This window comes from Protomyctophum parallelum (genome assembly GCF_964188405.1).
Source record: "Protomyctophum parallelum genome assembly, chromosome: 21".
NCBI lineage: Eukaryota > Metazoa > Chordata > Actinopteri > Myctophiformes > Myctophidae > Protomyctophum > Protomyctophum parallelum.
The window spans coordinates 28524941-28537350 of record NC_139713.1 but is presented as its reverse complement, the minus strand read 5'-3'; the positions used below and the strand labels follow the sequence as shown (position 1 = coordinate 28537350).

Sequence of the window (12410 nt, the reverse complement as noted above, 5' to 3'; positions counted from 1 at the left end):
TCATATTTAGGCCTACCGGTATATGACATAAATTCTTCATTCATTGTCAATGGGAATTACATTTTCGACCCACTTTGTGTGGGTCGAAAATAGCCGATTTGCTCATCCACATTATGCCTATGACGTAAATTCTCCATTCATTGTCAATGGGAATTTAATGTTTGTGTAAGACTGGATATCTTATGTGCCGTGTTCTTCTAATGTGGCAGTGATATACTATTTTTAACACTGTAATTTTAGGGATTTCAAGGAATGTCTTAGCATTGGTCAATAAATGTGACCAAACTCTTGGTTGGGGTTCGTTTTATGCAATTGTAATATTGTACAGGCTATTGTATTTTACAATCTCCTCTTTGTCGCTCCTCTCTCTATTTTTCTCTCTATTTCTCTCCCCCGACCTTTTACAGTCGCATCATGCCCCCGACACGTTCGAGGCAGATGGCCGCCATGCAGAGTAACGTTCTGCTTGACGTTTCTTAAAGGGGGAGTTGTAACACTCCAGTAACAGTAGGTGGCGGCAACGGCTTTTACATTAGATTCCAACCGTCTAAGCACACGTAGAAATAGGTGTTGCGACTGGCGAGGTGTATGCCGGGAAATAATCATGGCGGGGAACAATAAACAAATGGGAAGCAGTAAGTTATTTTTATATTATTTAGTGTTTCGGTGTATGTAACTTTTTATGTTACATACCACCGATGTTGGCCATTAAAGACGGCATTTGCTTAGCTCTGGTCCATAGCTCTAACCTCTAATGCCGTCTCAACGGCAGCTGGGCTATGGACCAGAGCTAGCATTTGCTATGCTAACGGCCGGAAACTGAATAAATGCAAAATGCATACATCGCTGCTAGCTAGTTCATTACAATATTAGCCTACTAATAGCAATGCCCTGACTCCCTCAAAAAAGGCAAATCCCTGGTGTCCTTTAAAACAGGCCTGGAAATCCACCTTCCAGCATGCCAAAGGGAGAGGAAATGACCCCCCTAACTTAAGTCTAGTGACTACCCCCACCTCCTTATAACTCCCTTCTTTGTTCCCCAACCTGTATCTTTGTTATTATTATTATTATTTTTTTTACCATTTATGATGATTTGAATTTTGTTGTTATTTTTCATGTCATGATTATGAATTGAATACCCAGACTGAATGGAAACAAGACAGCAAGGACTTTTTTCGGTGATCCCATTGGACGTGTTTAACTGTACGCTCTACTGATTACATTGCTGTTTGACTGTATCCTGTACTGATACATTTCTGAGTTCTGACAAAGTATTCAATCAATCAAGCAATCAACCAACTAAGAGTGTGCTAACAGTTTCTGCCTTGTGGCTACTTTGCTTCCAAATAATTGAGACATGATAATGTACAATTAGGTTCCTTTATTCTAGAATAGTCAATGTAGACCCTTTTCACAGCGTACACTTTGTTTAAACATATCTGAAGGCAATGCTGTAACTATACATACATAATACATGTATTGCATGTGTTACTGTGCCAGGCTGCCAGCATGGACAGCTTCTGTAGGATTTCATCCTGTGATTCCTTTCCTGTTAATTAACTTTCAAAGCTTAATTTATTAGACTAGATTGTATCTATCTAACAGTTAGATAGATACAGTCTATGGTCAGTTAGATTCTAACTGACCATTATGAATGATGCACCATGACCTGTTGAAACCACAGCCTTTGTATTGCTTCCTCCCTCTCAGACAATCGGGTCACACAATTCACATCTCTGTCTTGGATCTAGGGCTGCAACTAACGAATATTTTCATAATCTATTAATCTGGCGATTATTTAAATGATGAATCGATTAATCGGATTATGACACTTATTTAGCTATCACCTTAAAATATGTTAGGTTATAACTTTATGTTCTAACTAAAATATAATTCATAAAATTAAAGCAACTCATGGTGTCTTTAGGCTTATTCTGACTGCATACATGCATACATATGATGATTAAAGAATAGCTGTGTCAGTCTAGAAGGAACAGTACTCTTCTGAACTCAAATAGGTAATTTAAAAATAAATATTCAAGCCATATGTTTTCTTCTTGATACTATAATCGTTGTCATATTTTGCTTTGCAGTTGCTACTGTACAACTATCATCAGATTGTAAGGGAAGAGAGATGGATCACTCATCTTTAGTTTAGTTACACTTAACACTGGGAAAACTATGGTTAAGTGGGAAATCACCTATGATAAATTGCAAAGAATTCTAGTGATTAGTTGCCGATTTGATTACTAAATCATATAATGAAAAAACAAAACTATAAAAAAAATGTTCTCGATTATTCAGTTATAAGTTGTTTATCCCATTTTGGGAGGGAACCCCTTTTGGTGTTAGCATTATGTTATGCTTTAGCTATTGAAAAATAGCAGATCTACAAGCTCATTCCGCGCGCTACGAGCTTGTAGGTCTGCTATTTTTGAAAAATCGAAGAACGACTGACATAGAAACATAGCTTTTTCAGAACTGTCAGGATTTAGAAGACATTTTTAGAATCTGATCTCAGGCCAAAATGGGTTATTGGTTCTAAATATTGTTTTGGTATAGTTTTGGTTAATAGCCCAGCCAGCCCTATTTTGAGAATTCCTTAAAACTGTTCCTTTTTTCTTTTTGCAGTGTCCGATGCCAGTGATGCGGACATGGCCTCTTTGATGGGCTTCTCTGGATTTGGTATGAACAGGCCACCATTTACACAGCAAGAACTGAACACCTTGACATGCTCATTTAATTTAATCTTCAAAGATTACTCAGTTTCATCTAAGAAAGTGCTGTCTCACGCTACTTTTTTTCCTTTTTCAGGGAAGAAGGCCCGTACATTTGACGTGGATGCTATATTTGAACAAACAAGGAGAACAGCCATTGAGAGGAGTAGTCGTGTATTAGGTTTGTTCAACACAGCTGGGAGGACGGGGGGGGGATACAACCATAATATACGGTAATGCAGTTTGAGCCATGCCAATCAGCCAATGGCTCTAATGCCAAATGTTTCCTTCCCCAGAAGAGAGGCAGAAGGAAGATGATGGTATGGACTCACCCGCCAGGCCTTCAGTTGTGCCGAGAAAAAAAACACCAGCTACTGTGTCCAGGTAGTTTCAGTGACAGTGGCTCCTGATTTGAGCCATCTATTTGAATGGAGTTCCTGTTTAATTTTGGCTTGACTTTAGGGGTCACTGTATGTTATTTCCTGACTTGTGTTTTCCTACAGAAATCCAGAAAGTAGGAGTAAGAGCAGTAGCAGCAGAGACAGTGATTCAGACTCAGACTCGGAGCTTATTGGACCCCCAGTGCCCCCCCAACTCGCACTTGAAGACGATGATGATGAGCTAGTTGGTCCACCTCTACCACCAGGTTACATGAGCCGCACAGCTCAGGATGATGATGATGATGATGATGATGACGATGGTGATACAGAGCAGGATGAAGATGATGTAAGTCTTTAACTCACTGGAAATTGATCCCCATGATCATGCATGAGTCAGTCCCAGCTTGGATCATTATAACTGTGCCCCCTATTATTTCTTCTCTTAGGATCCTATAAAAAAGATTCCCAACACCCATGAAATCACCCTACAGCACGGCAACAAAACGGTAAGAATATAACCATATACTTCTTCACTGTAAACTACTGTAATGTTTCATCTTTTCAATAGGACAATTATTTATTAGCTTTTTTAGGAAACCGTAATAATAGATCATTACTTTTTGAAAAAGTTTGCCAGTCTTTTTGTCTTCTTTCGAGCTGTTATAGGGCCACTATGATAAACCTGATCCCACAAACAGACCTGTCTCTGCTTAGTGAATGAAGTCATTGCCTCCCTAGGTATCGGCCCTAGCCTTGGATCCCTCAGGAGCTCGTTTGGTGAGTGGAGGATTTGATTACAGTGTCCGGCTCTGGGACTTTGCTGGGATGGACCAATCCCTTCAGGCCTTTAGATCCCTAACACCGTGTGAATGGTGAGTTCCTACTGAATTCAGTGTGTTATTTGTCAAATTAATGCATTACTACTGTACTTAAAGGAAATGTATATTCAGTTACAAATACAATTTGTTTTAGGTGAGAATGAAAAGTCAGAGCAATTATTCTGACAGCTGGAACCAAGTAATAATACATATTCATTATCATGATTATGATTATTATGGTGAATATAAAAAAAGTAAAAAATTGACCCCTGCATAATCTGCACCATTTGGCTGATAATGCATTGAGTTATGCGATCGCATAATCGCGTTTGTCTGGAGGAAGTAATTCTACTGCTCACAAAAAAACGATTTGAATAATAGAACAATGCTGTGCTACTTCCACACAGGCAGCACACTGTTTTGTTTTAACTTGTAACTGTATGTGTGTTATATATGTCCTATCAGCCATCAGATCAGGTCTCTAGAGTACAGCATCACTGGTGATGTCATCTTAGTGGTGTCCGGCAATGCCCAGGCCAAAGTTCTGGACCGTGATGGATTTAATGTCATGGAGTGTGTGAAGGGAGACCAGTACATTGTCGATATGGTCAACACAAAGGTACGTCAAATTAGTACTACTGACTGGAGATGTCTGTCATGCTTGCATCTCGTGGAATTTCAGATGCTGTCTATACGAGGATGTATTCTGTGTTACCCGCAAGTAACCGATCTGCCCTTTCTGCCACACGGGGACTTAACCGGTTCTCTTTGAAACCGGCTCCCAGAGTGGCAAACTTCGGAGACGCTACTTTGTCGTGTGTACAGCAAATGCCACCTATTTGCTGAAACTGTGACACCATAGTCCCCTCGCCCCATACAAACTAACCTCACATCACCAGGCTTTCCACCTCCAGTATGATATGATATATGATATGATATAGTACTTTATTGTCAGTTCACACTGAAATTTGTCTTGCGAGTATCACAACTATTTTATATTTACACATAATGTCTATAAATCTCTTCTCCGGAAATGCAGCATGATCTACATTATTGTTACTATAATGGTGTAGTGTAGAATAGATTAGTATATAGGCTATATATCTAAGATGGGCAGCACGCAGCCACCGCTGTCTGTCCGTCCCTCTCACAGGCAGGTCTCTCCTGCGCAGTGCACATCACGCATGGACCTCGTCAAAGTGCTTCGTCTTCTTGGGTGGAAGTTAAACATTCTGAAGGTGCTATCCATGCTTCAACTTGCTCTCTAACCTATATTCTTTGCAAGCAAGCAGCCAAAATGTCACAGAAAAGCCTTTGTGTAACTCATATACCTCTATAAACGGCCTGTTTTCACTGTTTCTAATTCTTCTTTTTTATACTTTTGTAATTTGTATTTGTATAGTAGCCTATGTGCAATTTCTCTTGTCTAGCTGCAGATTAGGCAAAATGTTTAGAGCTGCTTTCATGCACAAGGCACTGGCAGCAGTTGGAATCAATCTATTAACTATTAATGAGCAATTATCAGACGTTCAGCAGTGTTGCGCACCAAATATATTCAATCTCCAAAGTCAAACTCATAAGTTCACAATGCATCGTGCCGCCCCTCGTTGTGAGCTTTAAGATCTGCAAACTATGAAGAGGGTAGTTATGAGAATATTAGTAGGCCTATGTAAAATCATTACAATTGTAATGAAAAAGAAAAACATCAGCTACAGTTGATTATGCCCAGTAGTCTACGGAAAGATCATAACACACATGCATTTTACAGGCCGTGCATACTATACTACTACAGCTTTCTCTGGGTGTCCGGAGCGCCCCGCCGCTCTCGTCTGGACGACATGCATAATTAACATAACCGCAATGTGGAAGCTCGAAACTTCGATGCCGGCTACAAACTTGTGTGGGTAACAGCCCAAGCCGTTCTCGTGTAGAAAGGGTCTAATAGGACTGCAACAATTTTCATTGCCTTCCCTGAAAGTTCCATTCTATAACATCAGTAGAGTTAGCAGGAGATCCGATGGGCTGACAGCCAGGGGCCAATCTGCGAACCAATCTGCGAACAAAAAAAATAAAATCATTAATGAGCTCAATATAATATAATATAATAAAGTAATCTTCGGTATCGGCAGATATGACCCTACAAATAATCGGAGATCGGTCATAATTTCAATATTCTCTTACACCAATTTATATCCCTGTCTAGGACGGGGTCGACCAATGCAAGGTTGAGGTTTCCCCTTTCACAACGTTTTTTTTGGGCATGGTCTGAAAATTGTATATATATATTTTTTTAAATTCCCGATGGCACATTCTACACAGCATTACATTAATGATGAAAAACACAATGGAAATCAGCTTGATTGGACACTCTTCCTTCTATTAATGATTTAAAGGTCTTAGGCCTCTTTTAGACAGCAACTATCTCCAGATAAAACGGCAAAGTCCCGTTGCGTGTTTCCTATGAACACCGTTCTCGTGTAAAGACCACCTTAGTCTGGGCTGTGTTTTGTTTTAAACATATTCAACTTGATTCTCAAATTGTCTTACAGGCTTTTCCTATTTATTTTTTACTTCAATTCTCTATTTTTGTTCAGGGTCACGTGGCTATGCTCAATGATGGCTCCTGGCACCCAAAAATTAAAGAAGAATTTATGACCTGTTCTAATGATGGGTGAGTATTATTTATGTAGCAGAAGAAGGGACGTTTTTGACATTATGTACTATTCTGTGTGATAGGCAATGCATCTTTATTTATACAGCACATTTCATACACCGTGGCAATCCAAAGTGCTTCAAAGAATACAAATACACATCAAATGTTCCCACCTTTTGAGGCATAACGTCAATGAAAAAAGAATATACATTAATAACATTGAAAGGAAAGCACTAAAATAGGATGAGGATCCATAACCTGCAACATATAGCTCCATCATATGCAAATTCCTTGGACATATTGCATGCAATTCTCTGTCTGTGATAACTGTAGTAGTTCTTGTTTATTCATGAATCATGATACTGAAGACTTAATAAATGTTCCTCTCTGTCCATAGCACTGTTCGCACATGGGACCTCAGCTCAGAAAAGCACCACAAGTCGGTGTTTAAACCCCGCTCTTTCCAGGGAAAGAAGGTCGTCCCCACATGTTGTACTTACAGCCGTGACGGCAAGCTCATTGCTGCAGGCTGCCAAGATGGAAGCATCCAGATATGGGATAGAAACCTGACCGTGAGTATGTTTGTCTTATGGGCCTATGATGCAGAATCAGCAGCTTTAGGTCAGTTTGTCTGTGCTCCTCTCTGATACTGTGGAATGCAAGAAAGTAACATTATGCAGGTCTATAGATGATGAAATGGAAGGATTTATGAAGGGGTACATTGCAAATTTTATGTCAAATATTTTGAAGATTATAGTAAAATCAAATTTGCTCAAATTCAGTGGTAAAGTGTAATCTGGTCATCTGCTTGCTTTCTCAGTCTAGACCTTTTGTATTTTTGACTTCATTATGTAAATCTTTGTGTCTTCAGGTCCACTCTAAGTTTCATTGTCGTCAGGCTCATGCTCCGGGAACAGATACAACATGCCTCGCCTTCTCATATGATGGTACCATTCTGGCCTCACGTGGAGGTAAGAAAAACCTTATCCCTACAAAGCGTATAAGAATAAATTGTCTGCGGTGTCTCTGTTCGCCGAAGTAAATGTTCACCTCCAAGTGGTGAAATGACTCATGTTTGACCCAAAGAGAAAATATAGAGGTGGCAGCATGTCAGTACAATGTTTTATTTATTTATGTTTGAAAATGTTTCCCATGTGTCACATCGCGATGCGTCGTGAGCTTGTAGATAGACAATTTTCGGTATAAATAAAGGTGTTCCATGAGATTTTGACTTGCCCATTGCTATTGGTGTTTTTGAAAAGTTTGAAAACCGCTGCTATAGATATTGAGCAAAATCATTGAGTTTAACTAACTTTCACTCAATGTCTTTAATAAAATTAAGTCTCCAATTGATCTAAATGTGTGGAAATGTTTTCATTATGTGTCATTTTATACATTATTCACTGCAGTAGGTCAGGTCTCAGTATTCTCTTTGTCCCAATGAATCTATTATCTACTGTGTGTGTGTGTGTGTGTGTGTGTGTGTGCGCCAGGTGACGACACACTGAAGATCTGGGACATACGCAAGTTCAAGTCACCTCTGAATGTAGCTACTGGGCTGACTAACTACTTCCCTATGTAAGTGAAACATTCAGTCAGTTTCCTTTCTTTTTTGCTGTTGTGCATCTACTTTATATGCTGTGCTGCAATGCAGTGTGGAATATCAATAAGTAACTAAGTGTATATTATATGTCACCATCAGGACTGACTGTTGCTTTAGCCCAGATGACAAGCTGATAGTAACAGGAACCTCTGTAAAAAAGGATGATGGCAGTGGGAAACTGGTTTTCTTTGACCGTGTCTCCTTCAAAAATGTCTACGAAATGGAAGTCACCAATGCTGTGAGTAGTCCCTCAACATCCTTTTCACAAACTGGCACATAACAAAATGGGTCCAAACATGTAGAGGAGGCACACTGTGGCCTGGAAAAACCATATAATAAAACAAAATAATCCAATCTGTAAGTGTAACATCTCTACAGCAAAGTGAGTTAAAACAACTACAAAAAAAGAAAAAGAAAACCTGTTTTAAATGTTTGGAGCAATATTTATTTTTTATAAATCTACTAGCGTATCTTCTTAGCAGGCTACTGAGCTGCTGTCGGGCTACAAAATCCTTGATACAGCACGTTAATTACAATAACCAACTTTGTTTTAGTTCAAAATAACTGAATGATTTTATCATTTAATTGGGAAAGATTAAAAGATCATACAAAGTCACCACTAATCAATTCATATTAGTCTTTCATAATTATGCCATACCACTCCTGTTACTTGATTGCTGGTTCTGTAATTATATAAGTTACAACTAGAACCTCTAAAAGGGTGCTTACTGTCTTACTACCCAGTAGTATTGTAAGTAAGTAATCTTACTTCACCTTTTTTGTTGTTCAAGCTTTCCTGGATGCCTTCTGTAGTTTTAGCCTAGGTTTACCAAATTCTTAAGTATGTGATGATTTTGTGGATTCAGACTAGTTAAGGGCTACTACACACTGCAAGATATTTGCTCCGATTTGTTTATTTGAAAAGGATCCCCATTAGCTGATACCATGGCAGTCAGCTAGTCTTCCTGGGGTCCAGACATTATGCTGTCAATCATAGAATAATACACTTCGTTCATTAGTTCCTCCAGGGGGAACTATAGGTTTTTCTAATGTCCGCCCAGAGCAACAGTTACCATATTAACACAACTGTAACTCATGGTTAGCTGTCTCATTGTGTGTATTCCAGAGTGTTGTCCGCTGTTTGTGGCATCCAAAGCTGAACCAGATCATGGTAGGCACTGGGAATGGACTGGCTAAAGTTTACTATGACAAGGACAAAAGCCACAGGTAAATACATTTACACGGCATAATACAGTATATTATCTTTAGTGTCTTGGATAACTGTCTGAAATAGGAAATAGCAGCATTTTAAACGGACCTTTTCCTTTGCAGAGGGGCAAAGTTGTGTGTTGTGAAGAGCAAGAGGAAGGAGAGACAAGCAGAGACATTGACACAAGATTACATTATCACACGTAAGTTATTAAGGGTGTGTGTGTGTGTGTGTATAATATTTTGAAAATAGCAGATCTACAGGCTCACAATGCGACACGTGAGCCTATAGATCAGCTATTTTTGCTATTTGCTCTACAAAGTAAAGACTATGGATTCAATGGTTAATGTGTCTCTGTATTTCATGTGTCCAGCACATGCTCTGCCTATGTTCAGAGAGGCCCGTCAGCGCAGCACCAGAAAACAACTTGAGAAGGATAGACTTGACCCCATGAAGTCTCACAAGCCTGAACCCCCTGTGTCTGGACCCGGTAATGTATAAAACAATCACTACAGACACTGCCTGAGCTTTCTGTCTCTCACTAATGTTACAGTTGTACTCAGCTGGAGTATGGTAATCATTTTATATTACCGGTATGTATTACTGCTGCAGTTGAAGACTAACTGTAGAAACTACAGACATGCAAACTTGTCACCTTTCGATGAAATTCACAGTTTTGAATCAGAAATAGAGGGGAGCTACTCGAAGCGAAAGATTTATTATGCTCACTCGAGGTGAAAGAGTGATGCATGCTTACTAAAGGAGAAAGAATGATGCATGCTTACTTAAAGTGACTTTGTCTTTTAATCTAATCCAGTGTTCTTGTGCCCCAACAGGTCGGGGTGGTCGAGTGGCAGCTCATGGTGGCACTCTGTCTTCACACATTGTAAAGAGTATTGCTCTTGATAAAACGGATGACAGCAATCCTAGGGAAGCCATCCTACGCCACGCCAAAGAGGCAGAGGAGAACCCTTACTGGGTTGCACCAGCATACACAAAGTAGGACCTGATTACTGTACTCTTAGTGATAGAAGTATCCAATTTACCGTGTCCGGTAAATTAAATGCATCCAATTTTGTTTCACTGTCGTTCACATGATACTCCATCTACTGTATGTTTACAACATGCATTTCATTCTTTGATAATCCCAACAGGATTCAATCAGAACTCTTATTTGTGCTGCACAACAACTACATTTAGATGGGTAGACCTTAGCCTGAGCTAACGCTAGACTAGACCTTTCTGGCCTAGATGGGAGGGCCTTTCTGGCTCAGATTTGCGCACACCCTGATTGGTTCACCAATCTGTCCGTCAGCCCCGGTCTCCCCCCCCCCCCCCCCCCCAGTGCAGCACTGTCGTGTCGACCAGAAGCAGAAACCACTGGTTGCTGGAGTATACCATTCTAACGGACTGTCAAAGTTATTTCCACAGAGTCGGCACACGTTGGTTTTTTTCTTAGACGGTGTAGTGGGTTCTTCAGCCATTCTCCTCATTTTCCTCGCATAGCCTCGTTTGAAGTTCCATTGGTAATGATTTCCTCACGGTGTTATTTTGAGGGGTGCACACCACTCAGAGCCCTGACGTCACTACGCAGAAGGTTTGACTCCCACTTTTCCCACCATGCGTAAATCCAGGCTTTCATTTTTTGCGCAGACGAAATGAAAGCCTGGGTATCGAGGCTAGGTAGACCTTTATTGATCCTGAGGGAAATTAGTTGTCATGGTGGTGCATAGCAGCACCTCAATAAGCATGAAACACAGCAGAGAGATTCAACAGTAGTAAGAAACAAATCACACCTGTCAGTGTAAAGTGAGGGGTGCTCTTATCATCATACAAGAACATCTTATTGTGGCCAATCACAATCTGCGTCCTCACTTTTGTCTTCAATGTTTGTGTTTAAACAGTCAAAGCTGGGCATTGTGTTTACACAAACCCTCAAAGCTCGACATAGAGGGGCTAGTGCCACTCAAAAAGAAAAGTGAGCTGGGCTCAGTGGGCTGGCCCAGTTTGCATATGGCCATTAGTAAATATACAATAAGAGCAGGCACAAGTATCACACACGAATCATGAGTAAAATGGGCATATACCATAAAAAGACTTTAGCCTGGCTGGCTGCACTTATTAATTTATAGGCATAAGTTAAGTATCATGTATTTTTATTTTTTATATAAATAAATGAATCTTGATTAAATATACACATATTTCTGTATCTCCCATCAGGACACAGCCAGTGTCTATTTTTGAGGAAGAACCTAAGGAAGAGGAGGAAGATGACAAGGGACCAGAGTGGAAGAAACGCAAGATCTAAAATACACATTTTTGTTTTGAACTTTTATCCTAAATCACGTTTTAATCATTTGTCAAGTTTTCTCCCATGGATCCTGAAATGGTTGATGCCTCAAATAATATCCCAGATGCAGTCATTTACCACAGGCCCGTGGCATTGTACATTGTTATTTTTTAGATTACTATGTACAGTTTTTTAATGTGTACAGTTTTGCATCTTTGACTCACCTTTGATTGGATTTGCAGTGAATTTGACTGAGTTTTGATGTTTTCTCTTGCATACTATTACTGTATAGTCCCCTAACATGTAAATAAAGACACATGAGTCTGATGCATTGAATCTGGCTGTGCAGTTTTTATTTTTTGACAAGGTTTTGTGTAAAGGGAAATGAGTGTCCCAAGTAGTGAATATCTGGTTGCGTGGGGTTATCATTGTCTGTGCTGTATTTATTAAGTTTGTAGGTAAAGGTTCACCCTGAATCCTACTTCCTTCCAATTAAAAATCACAATCACCCCAGTTTGTTAAGCCTAGTAATTTGTACTGCGTGGGACCATAAACAGTCATGTGTGGGACAAGCATCAAGCAATGGCTTGCCTTGTCGTATACTATATAAATTAGGCTTTAGTGTCACCTACTGGATAAAAGAGGCAACAGCAAGCGGCCCTACCCGTAATCTCTAGTCTACTCTAAACTAAAGAGACTTTAGAGTTTAGACAAAGACGAGCCTACTGATAATATTGCT

At 39.8% G+C, this 12410-nt stretch overlaps 1 protein-coding gene across 2 annotated transcripts; it reads left to right on the top strand.

Moving 5' to 3' along the window:
• The first annotated feature begins 573 nt into the window (after positions 1–573).
• On the top strand, positions 574–12007 carry wdr70 (WD repeat domain 70). Of its 2 annotated transcripts, none has more exons than XM_083794301.1 (18): positions 574–635; positions 2632–2685; positions 2815–2898; positions 3017–3101; positions 3221–3443; positions 3544–3603; positions 3836–3969; positions 4381–4534; positions 6510–6586; positions 6966–7140; positions 7440–7539; positions 8062–8146; positions 8271–8409; positions 9298–9398; positions 9504–9583; positions 9755–9871; positions 10218–10380; positions 11602–12007. In XM_083794301.1, the coding sequence occupies exons 1-18, from the start codon at positions 605–607 to the stop codon at positions 11687–11689; spliced, it is 1950 nt and encodes a 649-aa protein (XP_083650427.1). In that variant the 5' UTR covers positions 574–604; the 3' UTR covers positions 11690–12007. The 2 variants fall into 2 exon arrangements, with proteins under 2 accessions (XP_083650427.1, XP_083650426.1); XM_083794300.1 differs by having other exon boundaries at positions 3014–3101.
• Positions 12008–12410: the final 403 nt, after the last annotated feature.